The sequence below is a fragment of the Gymnoscopelus microlampas genome, assembly GCF_963454915.1.
Source record: "Gymnoscopelus microlampas genome assembly, chromosome: 11".
Taxonomy (NCBI): Eukaryota; Metazoa; Chordata; class Actinopteri; order Myctophiformes; family Myctophidae; genus Gymnoscopelus; species Gymnoscopelus microlampas.
The window spans coordinates 17489026-17512680 of record NC_139948.1 but is presented as its reverse complement, the minus strand read 5'-3'; the positions used below and the strand labels follow the sequence as shown (position 1 = coordinate 17512680).

Below are 23655 nucleotides of genomic sequence, written 5' to 3'. Positions count from 1 at the left end.
GTTTGGTGTGCCATGTCCCTCAGGAAGTCATTTGCCACACTGTTTAGACGAGAGCCAACGAGCAACATGCATGCAATGAAAAATAACTCATTGGTGTTCAAGGTGACATTTATGGACTGAATTCCTTAATCGTGGCCAATGGATTAGTAGCAGTTTTGTCTCAAGCCACTTACACAATGTTTTTGAAAGCATAAAAAGGAACCCTTGAATAGCATGCGGGTAGATGACTGGATAGTGTATACTATCTTATACGAATAAAGCAAACAATGTCTGAATAAATATAAAAAATGTACCCTTATACAGTAGGTTATACCTATTCTTGGCGAGTCATAATAGGCGATTAATCAGCAAAAATGGCAGTTCCACAGCACGTTCTGTTGCGACGCGTTGTGAGCTTGAAGAGCAGCTAGGGATTTGGTGTAGAGGGGGATAAGGATTTGGCCAAGTATAGTCCCCTCCCCTGGGGGACAATCAAGTATACTGTCTCTCTGTCGCGTGGAAACCTCATACGTCCAAAACAGTTATTTTTCAGGATTGAAATTAAAAAAATAGCAAAAGTAGCAGATCGACAAGCTCAAAATCTGAGCTTGTAAATATACTACTTTTGAAGCTTTTGTGTGACGCTGTAGTATGATCAAATAGGCCATTTATTTACGAAAAAACACATGAAGTTAAAATATGGAGCCAAGAGTTTGCTGCCCAACAGCAACGATAAAGGGTTTGCTGTGTATATCCAGTACCTGTCAGAACAGTTGTAAGACACAGTGTGTACAGTAATGTGTCGGCCGGTGGTCAGTAGCTTTGTCTCTCTGAGCACCAAGCTACAGCTGCAATCAGGCTTGCCGTCACTCAGCAAGTACAGACCCACCCTGTCCTCGAACCCACAGCCAGCCTGGAGGGAACGGAACCATGCCACCGTTAATCAAACATATGTTATAACAGAGGTTATAAAATCACAAATGGTCAGACATGCATGGCACGAAATCAATGGAAACAAATCAACGGAACCAATAGCTTGTCTCACCTGCAGAGCACCCAACGTGTTGGTGCACCCGTGGGTGTCCAGCTGAGACACCCACTCCACAGCATTGCGGCACTGCTCCTCACTGGGCTCCTGTAGTGCTGTGTGCCACACCCTCACCTCCCCGGAGAATGCAACTAGGGAGAACCTGGGGGGAAAGAGAAATATTATGTATTTAAACACTAGGGCTAAGTAGAGATGCTGCTGGTAGAATTTGAACTAGAAACTAAAAAAATCTAATCATGTGGATCTCCCCCACATGGGAACAGTGTGGCTCCAATGTGGATCTTGGACATCATGTGGCCAGCCTTTGATGTCAGTCAACTATGACGTCAGTCGTCTATAACATATCTATGATGTATGACTCCAAATTTGGGCAAGGTTTCAGCCCAATCCGAGTGCCTTTGACTTCCATTATTATAAGTTAAAATATTTGGCTGGAAATTGACATATTTAACAAACACACAGTCCAGCGCTCTATTCTGAACTGGAATGCTATGACTCTACATACAGTACAGTACAGTACAACAATGTCAAAAGGAATAAAACTGGTCATAGGTCATATTTTCAACCCTGTGTGAGTAATGAATCGTAGCACTTCTTAAATAAAAACCACGTCCTTGGTGTGTCCTTAACTGATGTGTGTTAGAAAGCACCATATGTCACGGCAAATGCCCTGTGGACTTCACCAACCCCCTTCACAGTCCTGCCGTTCCACTTCAACTCTTGACCATGTGTCATATTTTATTTTGTCACATATTTTGTGACACTGTTTCTCAACGTCGGTCGGAGGACCACCAGGGGTCCAAATGGGCTTTTTTGGCTCTGTAGCTCTAAGTGTACAAATGCAACCAAATTGACCTTTACAGGCTCATTTGGTTGCATTTATATTATTTAACCCTCAGAGTTAAATAAACACTTTTATACAGTGTAAATTGGGGTCCCAGAGATTTAAAAAGGGGGCCCTGTCTTTTGTGACGGTTTCTTCCTTTTCTTTTACTTTAGAGTTTTTCCTCACCTGATTAAAGGTCTATGGACAGGTTGTGTTGCTTAGTTTCCCTTGTTAAATGAGGGCCTGTAAAGCCCTTTGAGACTACAGCAGTGATTAAGGGCTGCACAAATGAACTTGACCCATGCTTTTGTCCTACGCACAGAGGCGACTACCTGATCTTGTTGTGGTGCAGTTGGTCCCAGATTAATGAGGACAAGTCTCGTTTCAGCTCCGCCAGACAGGGGGCCATGGAGCCAGACACATCCACCAGGACACAGACATCCTTCTCCAGGACCGTCCCGAACACACGCCTGCTCCCTGGAGGGCAAACGGACGGATGAGGGATAGAGGAGGAGACGTGAGGAAATAATGCTTGAAATTGACTCTATTTTACTGTGGTCATTTAACCCTGACCAAAGTCAAAAGTTTAATTACATTCAAATAACACTGAGGATTTTACTGTTGACAGTAGAATGTTATTAACCTCCAACCTCCAGTTAGCAAAATGTTCAGGAAATGTAACTACATTTAAAATGATTTTCAAAATATTGAACAAGCATGCACTTATTTGCAAAAAAAAAAGAATATAGTCAATATTATTCATCATTCCATTTTTAGTTCACCAGTCAGCTCAGACGTGTGCCATTTGATTAAATTAAATCTGATGGTATGAAGTCTGTGGGTGAGCAGCTAACCTGCAAGCAGCCAGTGTAGTCTTTGAAGGTAGCGCTGCAACAGTCTGTGTGTCTGAGACAGATAGTCTTCCAGCTCTCCTGGAGTCAGCTGCAGATGTTTTACTGCCCCCTGGCAACCACAAGCACAATCAAACATGACCTTTAATGATGACATTTCTATACAGTACATATGATATAACCTACGCTTTTTATGCTTGTTAAATATGTGTTGTTAAATCTGTCTCTGCTTTAGTCTCCCTCACGTTGATTTGGACACTGGGGAATATGGAGCAGTATCTGGCAGAGACAGCCTTGAGAACAGAGGGAACCAGCTTCTTCCGATGGGCACAGTCTGGTCCAGATAAGAGGCGGTGAAGGTCCAGCTTCAGCCTCCTGACACTGTAACGCTTCAGCCACTAGGTGGCAGGGTAGCAACATGGCAGTAGGAGAGGAGAAAAAGGTTCTGCTGTTAAGATGAGTGGATGGATGATGAGTAAATAATGAATACTTATGTTCTGTGTATTATACCTGTTTAGTGGAGCAGAGTTCTTCTTGTTTGGGCAGAACCACAGAAGGTATGCACTTGCGTACACTTTTAGGTTTGGGGTAAGACTTAAACATCACACCTTTAATGAAGCATATTTGCATTAATGAAATATACTGAAGATTTAATACAATGTCATATGCAATGTCATCTGATATACATATACATATACATATATATATATAGGGGTATAAGGGGGTATACAGGGGTATAAGCGTGCGTGCGTGCGTCGTTCTCACCCAAATTGCCATCTTCAAGGTAGAAGAAAGACTGGGACGCATAATTGCATTTCTTCTGCTTGGATTTAGTACTTAATGGCCTCTTCCCACTCATGGACTGACCTGAGGCCACAATCAACGTTTTACATTTAATCAATAACCCATTAGAGGATTGTAAAAGCTACTATTCTAGCTTAATAATAACAATTCATTTCATATCTCTTTCAAGGAAACAACAAAGAACTGACATTTTGAGACTGAATGGTGGTAAAAATAAACACAAGTCTTTACTCATAACTCATCATGACCACCAATCCATGAAAACATCTGATTCATGTTGTGTCAGTGTCAGTGTGACTATACGTCAGGTAAACAACAACAGCGCGTCCCGATTGCGGTGGTTTTGGAACAGGACAGAAATAGAACTATCATCTTTTATTCAGGAGACAGCCGACAGAATGCCAAACCTGAGCTGACAGCATAATGCACTACAGTAATTAAAAAGGAAGAAAAGGCTGGTCTTAAGAAACTGCAGAAGGAGTGGAGCCTGGGCTTCTTAAAAGAAGCATTGTAACATTCTGATTTATGTTTAAGTTTGTTGCTGGAGATTTAGCATTTACTTTGTTTTGGATGCAGCTGCTTAAAGACGGTTCAATAGCTATCCTTACAGTAAATTACAATTTCAGCAAGGGACAAGCCAAGTTGGCATTTCCCATACATTCACTTGAATTACCTGGAGGGGTATAACCTCTGGCAGTGCTGGAAACCTCTGACTTGGCTTGCTGAAATCAAACACAAGCTTTTTTTTATATATAACACGAGTATGCATTTTTATTTTATATGCTGCTGAATAGAAAATGCTTGTGAGATGTGTGGAGTTTGTGCTCACCAGCCTGGCTATGGTGAGTGCTGTGGGTTTAGGCAGGGGAATAGGTCCCTCTCTGGACCTCAAGTGCTGGGGGATCAGAGCTGAGCTGTTATGCCCAGGGGGGACCACCTCGCCTGGGCATGTACAGCTACCTCTCTGGGTCAGAGCCTCCACCAGCTTGAAACTCTAGAAAGACAGTAGAAACAGTGAAATGTTTGCTACTGTGGCAGTTTCTTTCAGCTCAGAAAAAAAGAAAAAATGCTCTCAACTCCAAAGTCTTATGTAGTGTAAGTAACTGGTGCAGACTAAAACACATGCAGCTATAATTATTACCACACTGATCAAGTTTATAATCCGTAGAGACTGATATATCGGCCATACTGATATATCGGTCATTATTTGACTGAGTTTTGACATGTGTCCCATTTTTTACCTCTTTCAGCCTCTTTCTACCTATTTTGGGCATGTCATTATAAGCATACCTTTCAAAAGTTTTCAAAAACGTTCAGAAATAGCTGATCTACAAGCTCACTGCGCATTGCAACGCAACACGTTGTGAGCTTGTAAATTGGTTATTTAGAATAAATTGTGACTAAGGCGGTTATAGAAAATAAACTTTTGGTCTAAATATTGGTCAAAACATCAAAACATCGGTAATCGAATCCAAACTGGGGATCGGACCCAAAAAAATTGCCATCAATTAAAATACTCACTGAAGCATATTTTGTGTATTATTACATATTTTGTGCATAGGGGGGAAAACCTATGACATCATAAAATCAATGTACACAAACAACAAATGCGCAGTTAAAATAGGCGAAAAGCACACAGACTTTTTCCCCCAAAGCCGAGGAGTTAGACAGGGATGCAGCCTGAGTCCAACACTCTTCAACATATATATCAACGAGTTAGCAAAAACGTTAGAACAGTCTACAGCTCCAGGCATCCCCTTGGCAAACACAGAAATCAAATGCTTACTTTTCGCAGATGACCTGCTGCTGCTGTCTCCAACCAAGGAAGGACTACAGCAGCAACTTGATCTCCTACACAAATTCTCGCAGACATGGGCCCTGACAGTGAACCTAACTAAGACTAAAATCATGATATTTCAAAAAAGATCCAGCCACCAAAACCATAAATTTTTCCTAAATACGATCCCACTAGAACAAACAAAAAACTATACCTACCTTGGCCTAAACATCAGCAGCACAGGGAACTACAACCAAGCTGTAAAGGACCTGAGAGACAAGGCAAGAAGGGCATTCTATGCTATCAAAAGAAACATCAAAATAGACATCCCAATTAAAACCTGGCTTAAAATACTGGACTCTGTGATAGAACCAATTTCCCTCTATGGTTGTGAGATCTGGGGACCATTAGCAAACCATGACCTTGAAAAATGGGATAAACACCAAACCGAGACCCTACACACAGAATTCTGCAAATCCATTCTCCGTACCCAGCGAAAAACACCAAATAATGCATGCAGGGCAGAACTAGGACGATACCCACTCATAATCAAAATAAAAAAGAGAGCACTTAAGTTCTACAACCACCTAAAAGAAAGCGACCTAAATGCACTCCATAACAAAGCACTCACACACAGCGAAACTCTAGAGAGATGCCCCCTCAGCCAGCTGGCCATGGAACTCCGGGCACAAACACAAACAGAGCCACGAGATAGAAAACCCATCGGACCAAACAAAATTATAAAACAGCAAAAGGAAAACTACCTGACACATTGGAAAGAAGCAACACAAAAGCAGAGTAAACTAGAATGCTATCTGGCCCTAAACAGAGAATACACAGTGGCAGAATACCTGAGCACCGTGACCGACCCAAAACAAAGAAAAATCTTAACTAGATACAGACTCAGTGAGCACAGTCTTGCGATCGAGAAAGGTCGTCACAGGCAGACCTGTATCCCGAGAGAAGACAGACTATGCACCCACTGCACACAAAAGGAAGTGGAAACCGAGCTACACTTCCTAACCGTCTGTCCATTGTACCAAGACATCAGAGACACATACTTCCCACAGATTACAACCACACACAGAGACTTTGAAAACATGACCAACGACAAAAAACTCCCATATCTGCTGGGCGAAGTACAACAATGTGCAAACACAGCAGCAAGATTCGTGAGTTGTTGTGATAGGAGAAGGATATCGAACGGAACACAACCACCCTAAAGACTAATCATTGTGTATATTCCTGCACTATACCTGCACCCAGTGATCTTGGTACATAGAAATTGATCTATTGAAGATTCTGACTTTCAAATGTACATTTTTTGTTTTGATTGTATTGCTGTATTGTTGTATTGTGCTTTTTGCTTTGGCAATGTAAACGTATGTTCTCTCATGCCAATAAAGCCCTTTGAATTGAATTGTATTAATTTGGTTATTATTACAGTAGTTGTTATTCCACCTCATACACATACCTTCTCCCAGTAACTAGCTGCTTGTCCCATTTCTTCAGTTAGCAATGTAATATCATCACTCTCCATGATTCCTGATGGTACAAATAAAACACTGTTTGTCAACGTTGGGTCCGGGGACTGGGGTCCAAATGCACCCATACGGGTCTGTAACTCTGAAAACACACCGAGAGTGTGTTTTTTTGTGAGGACACTGAGGATGGTTTTTCACTAGTACACAGGCACAAGACAATGCACACAAGAATGAGTGTTGATTGTTATTATTTACCATTATTGGGGTCAATTAATTTTCAATGCAATCATTTCAAAACGCATACAGAATCTTCTTCAATTCTTTCCAGTGAAAAAACAACTGTTTCATCAATTATTTGGGATGGACAGCCTCATGGCAAATGCCAAAGGCCAATTGTGAAATAAATTAAAGTGCCTGAACACACACACACACACACACACACACACACACACACACACACACACACACACACACACACACACACACACACACACACACACACACACACACACACACACACACACACACACACACACACACACACACACACACACACACGCACACACACACACACACACACACATACACACACACACACACACGACATGGACAGTGTCCAAATCATCTTAAGAGCATACCTTTCTATAGTAGCTGAAACCCATTCAAAATTACATTCATAAGCCAGCAGAGCACCTTGTGATATCACTCCTCACAGGCTCCACTAAGTAGCTGTTTAAACTAAAACATTTATCTGCAACAATATACAAATCTTGAGGGGAGGATTATAAATAACACACTAATCTCTCAAGACAGATCCTATTGCAATTTTTTTTTCTTTTAACGAATGGGTTCCCAGATCGATAACACACTGACTGCATTACCGAGATTACAATTACCCATTTAAATCTGGAGTATTCATTTATCTCTGAGAATGTAAAAGCACCCAGAGCTAAACGTCATTGTGTACCTCCCTCTGTCTTTCCCCATCTACTTGTCTAGTCTTCCAGTGTTTTGTCTAATAAGAGGAGAGAGCTGCTGTCTTATTGGAAGGCTGCACAGTGCAGTTACCACTCATACACACCAGGGAGAGCCATGACCTTGCCTGACCTCTCAGGGTGGGCGACATCGCTTAGTCTGTACCCTCTCCAAACCTCTTCCCCAAGTCAATTTAAAATGAGGCCTCTCAGAATGCAAACTAGCTTTGATTAGCTTACACAGTAAAATCCTCAGCGTTCATTTATACATTTTTCAACTGAGAGAGTATACTCTCAAAGATAAATGACCACTCAGGATTTTACAGTGTGGTCTCTCATGTATTATAATGAACTGTGGAGGGCCCTATGTCCTACTCTGACACTGTATGGACATTTAAGTGCAGGGATAACCTAATAAACCATTACATCAGCCAACATGCTGGAGCTGTGTGTGAGATGATGTTAGTGTGTGAGTGTGAGTGTGAGTGTGTGTGTGTGTGTGTGTGTGTGTGTGTGTGTGTGTGTGTGTGTGTGTGTGTGTGTGTGTGTGTGTGTGTGTGTGTGTGTGTGTGTGTGTGCGTGCGTGCGTGCGATCTCTCTAGTACCTTCCTCCGTGCACCAATGAAAACGTCCCCTGCCAGCCTGTGCCAGCTCTCTCAGAGCCCCTGCTGTTTTCTGAAGGTCGGTGTAACCAAGGGAAGGGTGTTTGTCTTTCTCTTGGTTGGTGAACAGACACACATGCAGATGCAGGCGTTCACGACTGCAGGACTCAGACGCGTATGAACATAGCTCACCCTGAAAAGCGGATGTCATAAATGTTCAGGAAAGGAGCTTGAAATGATAGTGAGCAAAATGCAATCTCTGATGGTCAACTGGAAACATAAACTATTATTGTCAATGGAAAAAATATACTTTTTCCAGTTGAAAATGCATAATTTTTGCAGAGAGACAGAAGCATAGTCTTTATACTCAATCCCAGTTTCTCTCCTGTGTGGCCTGGAGCTTTATTAATGATGTGTGCAGTATACTGTGTGTGATTCCTCAAAGTAAAAGATGAATCGTTTCAGACAGCAGGGGGTGCCAGACAACAGTAAATTGGCTTCACAATTCCCCTACTGCAGATTATCCCTTTGCTCTTCCCATGAGAACCATTTGAAAGCCATTTATTTATTGTATTTTTGTTGTCTTCTCTTACTCATGGCCACAGTCAGCCTGCATCAGGCTGTGAGTATATCGTCGCTGTTGGGCAGAAACCTTCATAAATAAATCATATACTTTATACTTCATTGTATGACAGTGTCACATCAAAATTGCAAAAAATAACAGATCTACAACCTCACATTACATTACAATGCGACAAAACAAAATTACGTCTTTGAACATTTGCCTATAATGACTGTAGAAATAGGGAGGCCAAATTGAAAGCGGTTCAGTCTGTCTGTGGGTTTTTATAAATATTTAACCAATATAAAGTATTAACAAGAGCCTGTGACCAAATAATAACTACATTGGATTCACTGGAACACAGGTTCTTTCTTCTTTCTTTAAAAAAAAAAAGTTGTCCACCTGACAGCGACGACAGACAGATAATCATTTGTGTGTTGTGACTGGCCGGTCAGTTTCTCACCATTTCTTGGACAGGCAGCCCGCTGGTGAAGAGGTAGACACCCTGTGTGAGATGATCAGAGGATGTACCAGATCCACTGTTGTCATGAAGGGTCCCAGCTAGTGCCTGTCTCAGACCATCCAGAGTGGTCCTGTTGCCTGAATACTGGACGCTCTGGAACCATCTGGAGAGACATGTTGAAATAAGGTCCACATTGGAGGTAATGGAGGTATCAGGTGCCACTGATAAACTACATCAGTCCAATGCTTTTGGCTAATAATGTATTAATATAATATTAGACTGAAGCTAATTCGATTAATCCCATGACAAAACAGCAACTAATAAGAACAAAAATGTATTATTTATATTCCTACACAAAGGTAAGAGTAATATACACACACACGCGCACACACACGCACATACCGTACATGTACAACTGCAAACTCTGTTCAAAAGTTTTATTTGAGTATCATTTTTGACGGCAGATGGTTTTTTAGAGTTGTGTGCTGTGCGTTTTGACTAGGCAGCATGTGAACACCGGTCTCTCTGACAGCTGAGGGCTGTGCCAGAGCAGATCTGACGTTGACACAGAGAAGGAAAGAGGGAGAAGGAGAGAAGAGCTCTCAAAAGCAGACACCTGACAGAATCACACAGCAGCCATAGCCACATGCGCACACAGACTCCAGACGGCCTTACTGCCAAGCATCTCCAAGGTTTTCTGGGGTAGGGGGAGCCATCCTTTCTCTCCACATTGTTACGCTGGAACCAAACCTGTCACAATGATGGAACGCAGCACAATGGAGAAGCGTCAAGATTGACGACCAAGATCTCAAAGGCACGCCCGAACATCAAAGGAGAATGCAGAGAAAAACAAACAAAAACAATTGATTCTTTTATGAGAGATGAAAAGTAAAACAGTGAAAGTGCAATTCAATTTTGGGTATACACATGAATGATCTATTGTTTCTAGGACAGCATCTGACTGTCAAGGGATGCGAGATGCAAATAAAACAAAGAGGCAGAATGACGGTGGAACAGATGGCATCTGGAAAACAGAGCTGCTCACTGTTGAAGTGTGCTAAACAACTGAAACATTAAGAAACCCTACAATTATTGGTAGATGAGTGAGGGAATTAATGATGTGAAAACAAATTTGTGCACATCATATTATTCAGTGATACTTTGGGTTATACCAGTGCATTGTTTTAATTTTTTTTTCTTTTGTTTTTCAAAGGCTTTTAGGCCATTTCTGCTTTATTTCAATAAGAGAGTGCAGAGAGACAGGAATCTGAGGGGGTAAGATGTGCAACACATGGCTTCTGCTGGAAACTACAGTATGGATGTAGCAACCATACCGTAGGCGCATTATCCATTCATCCACCGGTGAACCAAAGATATGTTATTACATGTTCTCAAACTTTTTCATTTTATGGACCCCCTTATAAGGAGTTACAGACCTGTAAAGGTCCATTTGGAAACGCCACAGGGCCCTGGACCCCACTTTGTGAACCACTAGTCTAGATATTCTGCAACATGGTCACATGCAACAATACAGTTCATGCAATAATTCCATCAGGAAATCACTATAGTTGCGTATGGGATCTGTAAATATCCCTTCATCAATAATAAACCTATACTTGTTTTTAATATCCCTAGGGTAAATTGTGAGGCTGCCACATATAACTTTGACGTCTGCAGGTTTACTATACTTGTTGAAGTGAGTAAAGTGGTTTAGACATCCCATATCACGTAGGTGTTGTTGTTGTTGTTGTTGTTGTTAGTGATGAGGTAAATTAGTCATCTCATCTCATGTTGTTGATGTCCGTTTTGGTGTTGTTATCGTTGTTGTTGTTGTTGAAGGTGATTAGTCCTCTCATGTCGTGGCAACTTTGGGAAAAGGCTCTCTGAGGTCATGCTTTCAAAGAGCAGCTAGGGATGCTGATGCAATGAGGGGATTTTAAGCTAAATCAATTAGAGTGACGTTACGCACAACCTAACCAGATCACGCTTGATGAAGCGGGGCGGAGGGGATGTGAAGCAAGCAAGGCTTCAATTATCCTTCATCGAGCAAGATGAGGTTTTAACTGTTTTATAGACACGGGATCTACAATTAGACACAGTGCTTGTGTGTGTGTGAGAGAGAGAGAGAGAGAGAGAGAGAGAGAGAGAGAGAGAGAGAGAGAGAGAGAGAGAGAGAGAGAGAGAGAGAGAGAGAGAGAGAGAGAGAGAGAGAGAGAGAGAGAGAGAGAGAGAGAGAGAGAGAGAGAGAGAGAGAGAGAGAGAGAGAGAGAGAGAGAGAGAGAGAGAGTGTGTGGGTGTGGGTGTGGGTGTGGGTGAGTGTGTGTGTGTGTGTGTGTGTGTGTGTGTGTGTGTGTGTGTGTGTGTGTGTGTGTGTGTGTGTGTGTGTGTGTGTGTGTGTGTGTGTGTGTGTGTGTGTGTGTGTGTGTGTGTGTGTGTGTGTGTGTGTGTGTGTGTGTGTGTGCGCCAAGGGCCGATTGGTTGCCTCCTCGCTCAGTGGTCCTTTTGGCCAATCTACACGGACACAGCTTTTTTTTCTGTTCTGGCCCCAAAGTGGTGGAATGAACTCCCCACTGATGTCAGGACAGCAGAGTCACTGCCCATCTTTCGCCGCAGGATGAAAACCCACCTCTTCAGGAAACACTATCCTTCCTCTTCGCCTTGCCTACTTGTTGTTAACTAGTTGTACGAACTCTTGTTTTATTTTATTGGATCTTGTTTATTCGATACACTTATTTGTTTTAGCTCTTGCTCATTTGATTGTCCTATTTTGTCTCATCTGTTTATGAAAGTAGGTAGCTGATATATTGCACTTTTACGTTAGCGCTAGGTATACTCTTAGTTGCTTGTTTTAGAAGAGAATGCACTTAATACTTCTGGTGATAAGTAGTTTCGTTCCCTTCCTATGTTGAATGCACTTATTGTCGCTTTGGATAAAAGCGTCTGCTAAATGACCGTAATGTGTGTGTGTGTGTGTGTGTGTGTGTGTGTGTGTGTGTGTGTGTGTGTGTGTGTGTGTGTGTGTGTGTGTGTGTGTGTGTGTGTGTGTGTGTGTGTGTGTGTTGCTTACGTGATAATGTTGAAACTGTGTTTGTTGGACAGTTGCTCTTCCAGTAGTCTCCTGAGGAACAGGTCAATTGGTAGAGAAAGGCTAGAGCTCATCAATGACATATCAACCACTATCTGGACCCTATGGAAATAGAGATATAGAGAGAGGAAGACAGGATGAAGGGGAAGCAAGACAGGAAGGGTGGATAGATACTAGATGGATGGATGGATGGATAGATACACTAGAAGCCTCTGGCTTCTATTCTACACTACCTCTTCTCGCACACTGCACCCCAGATCTGCCTGCTTCCACAGCTCAGCCACTGCACCCTCCTCTCCAACACACACACCACTGCCTGGAGCTGCTTCTGAAGAGAGAGACAGGGAAAGAGAGAGAGAGATATGGAGGAGAGACAGGTGAGAGAAAATGAGAGTGGAAGGAAACAAAAGGTACGGTGAATGAGCGTTATGGGGGTGAGGAACAAAACAAAACAATCCAGGTGATGGGGACACGTCACGGTCGTACGTTCATACACACACACCTGGTAGTTAAAAATACACGGCAGGTCCACGTGAAGATTCTTCACTGTTCCGTCATGCCATTCAAACTGCACCATGGCTTTCTGGGTAGGCGGCCAAAAACGAAAGGATGAAAAAGTGTCACTTGTCAATGTGCTGGGTTAGGATACGATATGATTATTACGAAAGAACAGAACCTGCATACTATGTCGGCCAGACACTGTATGGTATCTCTAAAATATCAGGGGATTGAACATGTAAAATGTCCCAGACAAGTATGAGACATTCGTAGACTGTTGTTACAGTACAAATCCCTTTGGGTTTATACATTGGACATTATGTCTACAAAAAGCATGAAGGCATGAATAAGGATCACCTCTATACAGTTCCGTTTTTCACTATAAGCTATGCCCGGTTATCTGAATCTAGTTGATTAAGTAGATTAAGCTAATCATGTTTTTCACTTGTGCCTCATAAATCCATATAAATGTATAGCACTGTATTTGTAATTTGACTGTGAGATGTATTATGACTCCATAGTGTACGTCCACCCATTAATGACGTGACCTTTAGGTTTCTATTCATGTGGGTGTGACACAAATCTCAAGTTTGACCTGACGAAGAGGCAAGATTTGAAAACGTTGTCCATATTTATCACTGGAACATATGTTCAAAACAATAGGACAAATAAATAAATAGCATTTAGCAGAGTTGTTTTCCTTGGTAATCTTGTCAGATCAAATAAATATAAATAATGAATGTTTGTGTCATCATCAGCAACCGATTTCTCTTCCCCATCCATCTGTTAATTATGTTGGTTTCTTGAAAGTGGTTCGAAGCAGAGAGCACAACAGATGAAAAAAGATTCAAAGAATAATAACCCTATTATATAAATGTTATTTTCACCAAGTTCCCCTGTCCATAAATAGAAATGGTGTTTGCAGTGCCGACAGTCATATAAATAAAGGAACCTTTACAAACAAAGATAAAAGTTAAAATGTAGAGCAGGTACAGGTGCTCAGTCAGTAAAACATCAGATGAGTGGAAATAGCAGTGCTTCAAAAATATACTGGTTGCTTTATGCCTAATCATTTTACTCGTAACCCTGGTTCTCTGAAATTTTGGACTTTGAAGGACAATGCAGAACACCTTTTTACGCAGTGTCGCTCTGTGAAAATAGCTGATCTACAAACTCACGAGTCGCATCACAACTCGATGTTTCTATGTTTGCCTATTGAGCTTGAAGACACCATTCAAAGTAATATGGCGACAGAAAAGAACAGGGCGGCTGCGTCCATTGAGTGGTTAAAAGAGGCTTTGTACCATGTTTTTATGACGCTCAAATGAAGGCTCTAGGCTGAATTGCATTAGCATGATGTAGCAAAATAAAATAAAAGAAGTGAATCTCAGCTAAAGTCTTTAATTTTTATAATAAAACTAATCATTTTTTTAATAGAATAAAAATGTTGATTAGGCTCTCTCTGTCTAAAACCCACTGGATTTTGCTTCCCTTTCCTCATCTACAGTTAATAAATAATTAAAGAGAATAAAAGAGAAGCTTTAACACAAACTGGACTGAAACAATGAGATGGGGGGGGGAAATGAGGACACGGTAAAGGCTTCATTGTGCGACACAATGTCACTCAATGAAAATCACAGACTTCCAAGTACACTTGGCTTTCGCATGAAAGTGAGTTATTTTCATCAAAGCGACACAGCCGTATGACATGAGTATAAATTAGGCTAAAGACTGAAGGAAGCAGGGTAAGTAAGTAGGGTACTCTATAGCAGTGGTGGATAGTAACTAGTACATTTATTCAAGTACTGAACTTAAATACAATTTTGAGGTATTTTTGTGTGTTTGTTTTATGTGGTCTTTTGTATAATGCTATTTATGTGTTTTTTCACCTTCATAAAGTCAGTTAAATCTGAAAACTAGGATACACATTAGAAAAATCTTTTATATGCCATATGCCATTTCAATGCAACCAATATACCTCAACAACCAACCAATAAAAAACAAGTGTCCAGCAAGCTTGCTGTATTATTTTTTGACCTGACCTGAGGGATTTCTGAATATTAAAGACAGAAAAAAAAATAAAAAATGATAGGTGGTTAAAACGCACAACTGAAAACAAGGACAAAGAATGTTTTGTGCTGGTTAAGGGGGCACTCAGCTGAAATTATATTGTTGCAGGGGTACACTGGTAAATAATGTTGAGAACCACTCAGCCGCGGTAGCAGGAGGCCAAACACCATCTGGGGTGTTTCTTTTATATTATAAAATTGAAATCTGCATGGCTGGTAAAATATTGAAAGCAGTGGAATAAATCTGTTCCTGTGGTGAGTGAACAAAAAACGTTTTCATTTGTTTCCTGCCTGCTCACAGCTGATTGGAGAAGAACATAGCCAGTAACTCACTGGGAGAAGAAAACTGACATTGACGGGGATGATTGCTGTGATGTTTCAAGAAGAGATAACAGAGGAAGAACAAAGAGGAGAACAGAAATCACATCTGATGGTACCTCGTGGACTGTGGACGTGACTGTTTTGTTGAGAATGGGCACAAACTGTTCCACGGGGGAGTAAGCATTAGGAGACAGAACCTGGTACAGTCCTAGTCTCTTAGCTAGGGCACAGAGAGAATGAAAAATATGATGTGAAAAACAATGCAACAGTGTCTTATATAATCTCTGTCTGTCTGTCTGTCTGTCTGTCTGTCTGTCTGTCTGTCTGTCTGTCTGTCTGTCTGTCTGCCTGCCTGCCTGCCTGTCTGTCTGTCTGTCTGTCTGTCTGTCTGTCTATCTACCTTCGTTTCTCCCTACCAATCAATCAGTTAATCAATACATTTGCATATCAATAAATTAGCATTTCCTAAGCAATAACAATCTTCACACTGGATTATACTTATTATACTTCATATAATATTCACATTGTTCTATTGGTCTAGTTCAGTGATTTGCTAACATAGTCAGTTTCTTTAATCTCCACAGTCAGTGTTTTTTTTATATACTGTACAGTATATTCATATGGCTGAAAAGCAACGTGTGCAGTGAACCTGAAGAAGATTTTAGCAGAATTCGACAAATAACGTTTTTTCCCCAAGCCTGTTCTCGTTAAGCCCCAGAGGCATGCAGGGAATCAATACTTGGCAGTTTACCTTTCAATCCATTGCTACGGAGCCAATCTGCTGAGCAGATATCTTGGACACCTGATGGCTTTATATTCAGGAGACAGCTGTGATTGGCTGGCTCAGGGCACGGGAGCAGCAGTGAAAGGTCTTCAAGCTCTGCAGAAATCTGCAGCTGTCGAACAAGAAGTTGAAATAAAACTAACAGTTGTGTCCCATGCACAGTAAAATCCTCAACGTTGACTTAAAGGACAACTTTGGTTTTTTACAACCAAGGTTTATATTTTAGCTTGTAATTAAAGTAAATAAATGATGAGTGTAATTTTTTTTTCATTTACTGCTTTCTATAGTTTTAGCATTTTTTGCGATATTTTTTACAGTGGGCGGGGGCATTCTGTCCGGTGGCTAAATATGCCTTTTTTACACAATAAAAAAGGTCCGGCTGTCTGAGATGGCCAGATGTGAGTTATTGGGGGCTAGAAGAGCTCCTGTAAATAATAATAAAGAAAACGCCGGGTTAATGTGTTAAAAAAATACATATTTAGCCACCGGACAGAATGCCCCCGCCCACTGTGAAAACACTGTAAAAAAGATTGTGAAAATTGCTAAAACTATAGAAAGCAGTAAATTAAAAAAATTTAACACTCATCTTTTATTTACTTTAATTACAATCTAAAACATAAACATTGGTTGTAAAAAAACAAAGTTGTCCTTTAACCTCTGAGAGAGTGTCGAAACATCATTCAGTGTTAAACTGTGATCCTTTTTACGAAAATCATTCCAAAACATTTCTAAAGAATTCAAAAATAGAGGAAATAGCAGATCTACAAGTTCACTTGTAGATCTGGTATTTTAGCTATTCCTCGTATAACAAAGTACAGTATGTACGTAGGTCTTAAGTGGTTAAATTGATGCAGAGGATTACAGCAGGAGGGGTGTAAATGTTAATGCTTAGCAAAATGGTGAGTGTGGTGAGAGAGAGAGAGAGAGAGAGAGAGAGAGAGAGAGAGAGAGAGAGAGAACAGTCACCTCCTCATCTGTGCCAGAGACTGTCATGTCCTCCAGGACTGTCATCATGTCCTCCAGATGTCCCTGACGCAGGGCCTCGGTCTGGCTCAGCAGGTCCCTAGCAACCTGGATCTCCTGCCGTAGCACACTGACATCTGTACTGTCATCTACTACACACTGACACACACACACACACACACACACACGCACACACACACACACACACACACACACACACACACACACACACACACACACACACACACACACACACACACACGCACACGCACACACACACAAACACCCGCAAACAGATTAATCGGCTGTTTTGGTCTTAGTTGACTAAGACTGTCAGTTAATTACTCATTTTTATGCTTTTTTTTCAATGCTGAATGACATTTGTTTTGAAAAATGACGAGCAACTCTAAATATAATTATTAATTCTACCAGTCTATAGTCCATTAGCCAGTGGCCATTGTGCAATCAACATAATAATGTTCAGTTCTCAACGTCACCAACAGAAAAAGGGCTGGTCTCTGCATGATTGTAATGTAATACTTTTAATAATTAATTGTAATTCAATTGTTGATGAAGTAAGATAATAGATTAGTCGACACATTCCTAGGACTATTAGTCAACTAAGAATGTTTTTAGTTGAGGACAGCCCAAGAGGGCAGACAAAGATGAGAGGATATGTTCAACATTCTTTTAACACATGCCACATTATGCACGTGCACGTGCACACACAACTATGGTATTTACCAGTGAAGCAGTGACGATGTGGTAACGGCCATGGGTCACGTCAGTGAGTCTCTTTACAGTGCTCTATTTGAAACAGAACCACAGTAAATCATTCATAGAAAGCTAACCTAAACTAATTTAAAATCATGGCTGAACTCAAATTACAACTGCTGCTGGAGCCTTTTACCGTTATGTAATGTATGTATTGTATGTCTTACTGATGAATTGATTACAATGGCCCACAATGGAAACAAGCCCACCAGGGCTTTTTCTGTTATCCTTTTAACAACTTTTGACTGCATTACATGTACTGTACTGTTAACAATCTTGTTAATAAAGTATTCAATAAATCAAGCAGTGGATACAATATTTTCATTGCGTGCAAACTGCTGGACCCATCAATGCCAACTCCCTTATGCACCCAGCCAGTAGGCTAACTTTTTCTCATGCATTATACTTTTTGAAATATTTAACATGAATTTTATCATGGAATTCATAGGTCATAGATCTATCATAGTCATAGACGACTAATGTAATACATTACAGGCTGGCCACATGAGTCTGAGATCCATATCCCAGCCACGTCGTTCCCATGTGGATCCTGAGATTCACATGATTCAAATGTTTATTTTTGTTTCCACTCACAGTGGCACTGCTGCTGCAGTAAGACACCACATGGACTGACAACTCCTGTCCCAGCATGCACTGCTCCGCGTACTCTGCGATGGCGTCTGGTGTCTGCTCAGTCCTGGAGCAAGAAAGGAAACATGGTTGTATGCAAAGGTGGCCATTGTTATCTAAATCAGTCGATTGTTGGTAGCTACGAAGGTTATGAGCTAAAAACGCAGGTTACGCATGAGAAAGCATTTTGTACAAAATACACAGTGTTAGGGAGGCCAGATAGATCTTGACCTGGATCCCAGGATGATGACCAAGGAGTCAAGCTGAGAGCGTCCCAGCTCCAGACCTCTCTGAAGGGCCTGGAGTAGATTGCAGTTTCCCATGGGTCTCAGCTCTCTAATCCAGCCATGGGCCTCTTGTAGTCTGAGGGAAGACAAATGGTAGACAAGGCCACAGACCAAGCAGTAGGATAAAATATGCAGAAACTGGATAGTCACAGGGATGCATTCAATATAAAGCTCATTATGCGGTTTGCTGCGAGAGACATTTTGATGGACTGAACGTTCATGTAATCCTTGCAAAGCAATATCACGATTTACACAACAGACAATCACTTGGACTCGGATATTCTATTTTTATCTCCTTTTTTTTGGCACTGATATTTACTACAGATAGAACACAGTAGCTGTTTCAGTTTTTTCCCACATTTAGCTGTGTGTGTGTGTGTGTGTGTGTGTGTGTGTGTGTGTGTGTGTGTGTGTGTGTGTGTGTGTGTGTGTGTGTGTGTGTGTGTGTGTGTGTGTGTGTGTGTGTGTGTGTGTGTGTGTGTGTGTGTGTGTGTGTGTGTGTGTGTGTGTGTGTGACTGTGTGTGCATGTGTTCTGTGTCTCTCTTCACACAGGCACAAAGTGTTCTCAAATGTGCCCACACATTCCCCAGTGACTCATCTAAAATAACACAAGAGGCATATCAAAATAGACATTAATACCCTAATAAAAATAAACCAAGGGCCGTAGCAGAAATAAACACTGGCCTGCACGCTGCTCTGTGGGTCGTGAGACTACAACGCCTGCAGCCTCCCCTCCAGCTCCTACTGGTAGATCAACATTCAGAGTCCATGGACATCAACAAAGAACGTAAGCTAAAGTGACTAGAAGCCTCTTAAGGATATCATAAGACCGTCTGATGAATAATAGGGGCTTTCATCGTGACATAACACTTAAAGGGATATGTGTCAGCAATAATATCCGGAGAGTGATGAATGACACAACTTTTAGTGGGCTTTTGTGCGGAGATGTGACTGATTGAACGCATGTGATAAAGGCACAAAGCTAGGCAAGGAAAGAAACCACACTGTGGACTTTCTTTTTTGAAAGAGTCCACTGTTTGAAGGCTATGTTCCATTACGCAGCCAAACCACTTAGAACACGTCGCCAAAATCGTTGTTTTGGAGAGCATCTTTGAGGGATTAACAATTGAGTACTAACTTTGTGTACGTTTTGTGCTGTGACCACAAGTACCTTGTTATTGTTAACCCACCGATGCAGGTGTAGGGTGTTATGTTTACATTTGTCACAACTTATCATTTTTGTGATGATCACTTCAAACCAAACAACAACATAACATTCTGTATTTTTTAGGACAAATCAAAGCCTGGTACTATAATGTTGCATATAGGATGATTGGGATAGAGAGAGACCTTTGACCTAATTTGAATGGTGACCTGTTGGTCTCACCTGGAGGCATTGATGTCCTTGGGACTGTCCCACAGGCTGCTGTGGTCTGAGCCAAAGGACATCAGGTAAAGCTGCTTTTTGGTGCTGAGCTGCTCCTCTATAAGGCACTGGGACACACGCACACACGTACCCACACACATACACACGCCACACACACACGCACGCACGCACGCACGCACGCACACACGCACACACGCACACACGCGCACACGCACACACATACACACACACACACACACACACACACACGAGCACGCACACACACGCACACGCCATTGGCACAAATAAACTTGTCAAGAACAGTTAGCTACTAAGAACAGTACAGAAGCTAATGAGGTTGTGTTCGGTTAGGGTTAGTGACACCCTGCCACTGACCTGAAGGTTCCTCTGTAGCTCCTGCAGTCTGACTTCGGTACAGTTAGCATCAGAGCTGTCAATAATCAGTCCCACTCTGGAACCTTGGATCACTCCAAATACCTGATTCATACAGAAGAATCTGCGTTCATTTTTAAAACAATCTTGAACTGCTGGGCATGATAGAAGTCCACATGTTATCATCTTTAGCCACTTTGCTTGCGTTCATTTCCATGCAAAAAATAATAATTTTGAGATGTACGTATTTTACCATATGGAAATGGAATCACTACTTCGGTTCCTGAATAACACATCACAGAAGCAACAGATAAAGATGAAGGACAAGATTTGGACTTATATCCAAGTAGCAATACTGTACAACCCAAATTCTACCAAAGTTCAACATTAAAGGGATAGCTTACCCAAAACTTCTTTTTTTTTGTCACATTCCTAAGCCAATAATTTGATCCGGTCCGCTGGAACCGCTGGTTCCGGTAGGAGACACAAAGGAGACTCTTTGTGTCTCCTACCGGAACCGCTGCCGTCATCAAATTATTGGATTAGGAATGCGACAAAAACTAAAAAATATCCATGAATTCAAGTCTCCATGGGGTGACTAATCGATAGAAAACAAGTAATTTTGGGGGTGAACTATCACTTTAAGAATGAACAAATGTATTATGATCACATGGGGGCATGAGGCCATGTCGGAATGGAATTAACGTAGCATACTTTAAGTTCTTATTTATTGGTATCACTTTTAAATATTATCAATGTTATATTATTATTAAAATCGCTGAGTTTTGCCAATTATTTGGGGGCCTACTTGCAATACCCTTACGGCCCACCATTTGTCCCCGGCCCACTGGTTGAGAACCCGTGTACTACTGTACCTTCCTGCTCCCTTGGTTGAGCCATCGTATTCTGCCATGGTACAATTCAATCATCCTGTGACACAGTCCAGAGAACATCATTTCAGAGTATTGTGGAGAAGCAGCAGGTGCAAGTCACAGGTGCAGCCTACCAAAGCAAGGCCAGTGCAGCTGTGTTTGCCGTACATGACGGCAGACCTGTGGTGCTTGTGCACGTGTGTTGGTGCTCAGAATGCATACCATATGTGTGCATAAATGGGTACGCGTAAGTGACAGCAGATGTCTGCTACATTCCTGTAGTGTGTGGGAGTGTGATTTGGGTGTGCAGGTGTTATCGCCGTACTTACTGGTAGAGCTTAAAGCACTTATAGCCACTTTCAACCTGGCATCCTTTTAGGCATGTCATTAAAGGCAGCAACATTTAAAAAAAAAAAACATTTCAGGCAATTATCCGAAAACTACCAACATTATTTAAAAAAAAGGAAAAATATCTCACAACAGATGGTTTCACAAGCCCACAACACATATTATTCTGTTTAATAATTCAACTCTCATGCTCCCAGTGTGCACACACCTTGTTTTAGTTTTTTTACTCTGTTCTTACTCTGTTCTTCTCTTTTTGAAAATGTGTGACAATGTTTGATCATTTCTGAAAATGTTTGAATTCCCCAAGTAGGGACGCCAGGTTCGTGTTTTGGGTGTGCTGTGCAGGCGGAGTTTCAACAGTACTTACTGGTAGAGCTTAAACTCCAACTCACTGACTGCCTCAGAGCTGATCTGCTGCTGTCCAGATGCTCCTCCGTCCACCTGAAGTCTGGCCGCACAACAAAGCTCACACACAAGAGTAGGACACAAGACAAGCAGTAAAGATGTACTGATAAATATGACCTGTGTATTACAGTAGTAACACTGTCACTGCAGTGATATTACTGCAGCCATGGCAATCAGGCATGCTAAACACGCGCACACACGCACGCACGCACGCACGCACGTACGCACGAACGCACGCACACACACACACCAACGCACACGCACACACACCAACGCACACGCACACACACACACACACACGCACACACACACACGCACACACGCGCACACACGCGCACACACACACACTTACATGACACTTACATGATTTTGGCAGTGTGCTGTGAGAGTTGCTCAGGCATGTGCAGACTGTGATACTGCAGCCAATCGGATGAACTCTTCAACTCACTGGACTGATTTGGTAGCTTCTCCGTTTGCTGAAGTTACACACAAGATATACAGCACCAAGATATCACTTCTAATCTCCACGCACGCACGCACTCTCTCTCTCTCACACACACACACACACACACACACTCTTCTGGCAATGTAATATAGTCCAGATGGATAGTGACATTGCCAATCTCACAGGGGGGGATCCAACCGTTATTATATCCTTATTATACTTGATCTGTTGTCCTATAAGCCTAATGATGTTAATTTCTCTTCTCACCAGTACATCTTGATGATTGACACAGATGATGACAGTTGGATCATTATCTGTTAATGGTGCATCAAGGTTCTCCAAAGCAGGGCTCTCACTGAGCGAACTCTCGTTGTCTTGCTCCATCTCTCCTACAAACCAACCAACTAATAGAAGCAAAGCAGTGGTGTAAAGTCACTAAGTACATTTAATCAAGTACAGCACCTCTAAGTACACATTTTAGGTATTTTTACTTTCCAATTCCACATTTCCAATTTTCTGTGCTTTTACTTCTACTCCAACACATCTCAGAGGCAAATATTATACTTGTAATCCACTACAATTATTTGAAAACTTTAGTTAGGGCCTACACGTTACTTTGTAGATTTTGATTATTACAAAACATACCCACTTCAACCCTATATATATTTCGGCCATTTGAAAATAGCCGATCTACAAGCTCACAATGCATTGTGAGCTGAGCTTGTAGATCTGCTTTTTTCAAAAGATTTGTAAAAACTTGTGAAATGGGACATCCCCACATCCTGCATAATGAGTACTTTGTATTTTTGGTACTTTAAAGGTGTAGTGAAATGAAAAATATGTTTTTCACACTTTTAGAGCATATCCGTGGTCATCCCATATGGGCATACCTAACAATAGATGCCAAAAAAAAAGAAAAGGAAAAAAAAAAATGTGTATTTTTACATCTAAAGTCCCTAAAAAGCCAATCTTAATTATTTCCTGTAAACGAAAACGTGCTGCGTGATGACATAACGCAGCCTTCATGACAATAAATGAATCTTG

At 41.5% G+C, this 23655-nt stretch overlaps 1 protein-coding gene across 1 annotated transcript in view; it reads right to left on the bottom strand.

Annotated features, from left to right (window-relative positions):
- vwa3a (von Willebrand factor A domain containing 3A) overlaps window positions 1-22995 on the bottom strand; it is a gene marked incomplete at both ends in the record, with an annotated part of 25458 nt that extends 2463 nt beyond the window's left edge. Inside the window, 29 exons of the mRNA XM_084070639.1 lie at window positions 1-39; window positions 741-892; window positions 1025-1169; window positions 2186-2330; window positions 2708-2816; window positions 2950-3102; window positions 3215-3312; window positions 3470-3571; window positions 4182-4230; window positions 4338-4502; window positions 6760-6830; window positions 8349-8538; window positions 9371-9533; window positions 10046-10120; window positions 12438-12557; window positions 12689-12783; window positions 12958-13038; window positions 15460-15563; window positions 16095-16239; window positions 17094-17249; window positions 17835-17897; window positions 18459-18561; window positions 18726-18857; window positions 20170-20276; window positions 20545-20646; window positions 21417-21471; window positions 22129-22209; window positions 22530-22642; window positions 22879-22995. The exon at window positions 1-39 is cut by the window's left edge and continues 82 nt beyond it. Of these exons, the coding sequence (XP_083926765.1) occupies window positions 1-39; window positions 741-892; window positions 1025-1169; window positions 2186-2330; window positions 2708-2816; window positions 2950-3102; window positions 3215-3312; window positions 3470-3571; window positions 4182-4230; window positions 4338-4502; window positions 6760-6830; window positions 8349-8538; window positions 9371-9533; window positions 10046-10120; window positions 12438-12557; window positions 12689-12783; window positions 12958-13038; window positions 15460-15563; window positions 16095-16239; window positions 17094-17249; window positions 17835-17897; window positions 18459-18561; window positions 18726-18857; window positions 20170-20276; window positions 20545-20646; window positions 21417-21471; window positions 22129-22209; window positions 22530-22642; window positions 22879-22995 (3230 nt within the window). The remainder of the gene's footprint in view (window positions 40-740; window positions 893-1024; window positions 1170-2185; window positions 2331-2707; window positions 2817-2949; window positions 3103-3214; window positions 3313-3469; window positions 3572-4181; window positions 4231-4337; window positions 4503-6759; window positions 6831-8348; window positions 8539-9370; window positions 9534-10045; window positions 10121-12437; window positions 12558-12688; window positions 12784-12957; window positions 13039-15459; window positions 15564-16094; window positions 16240-17093; window positions 17250-17834; window positions 17898-18458; window positions 18562-18725; window positions 18858-20169; window positions 20277-20544; window positions 20647-21416; window positions 21472-22128; window positions 22210-22529; window positions 22643-22878) is intronic.
- Between the last annotated feature and the right edge of the window lie 660 nt (window positions 22996-23655).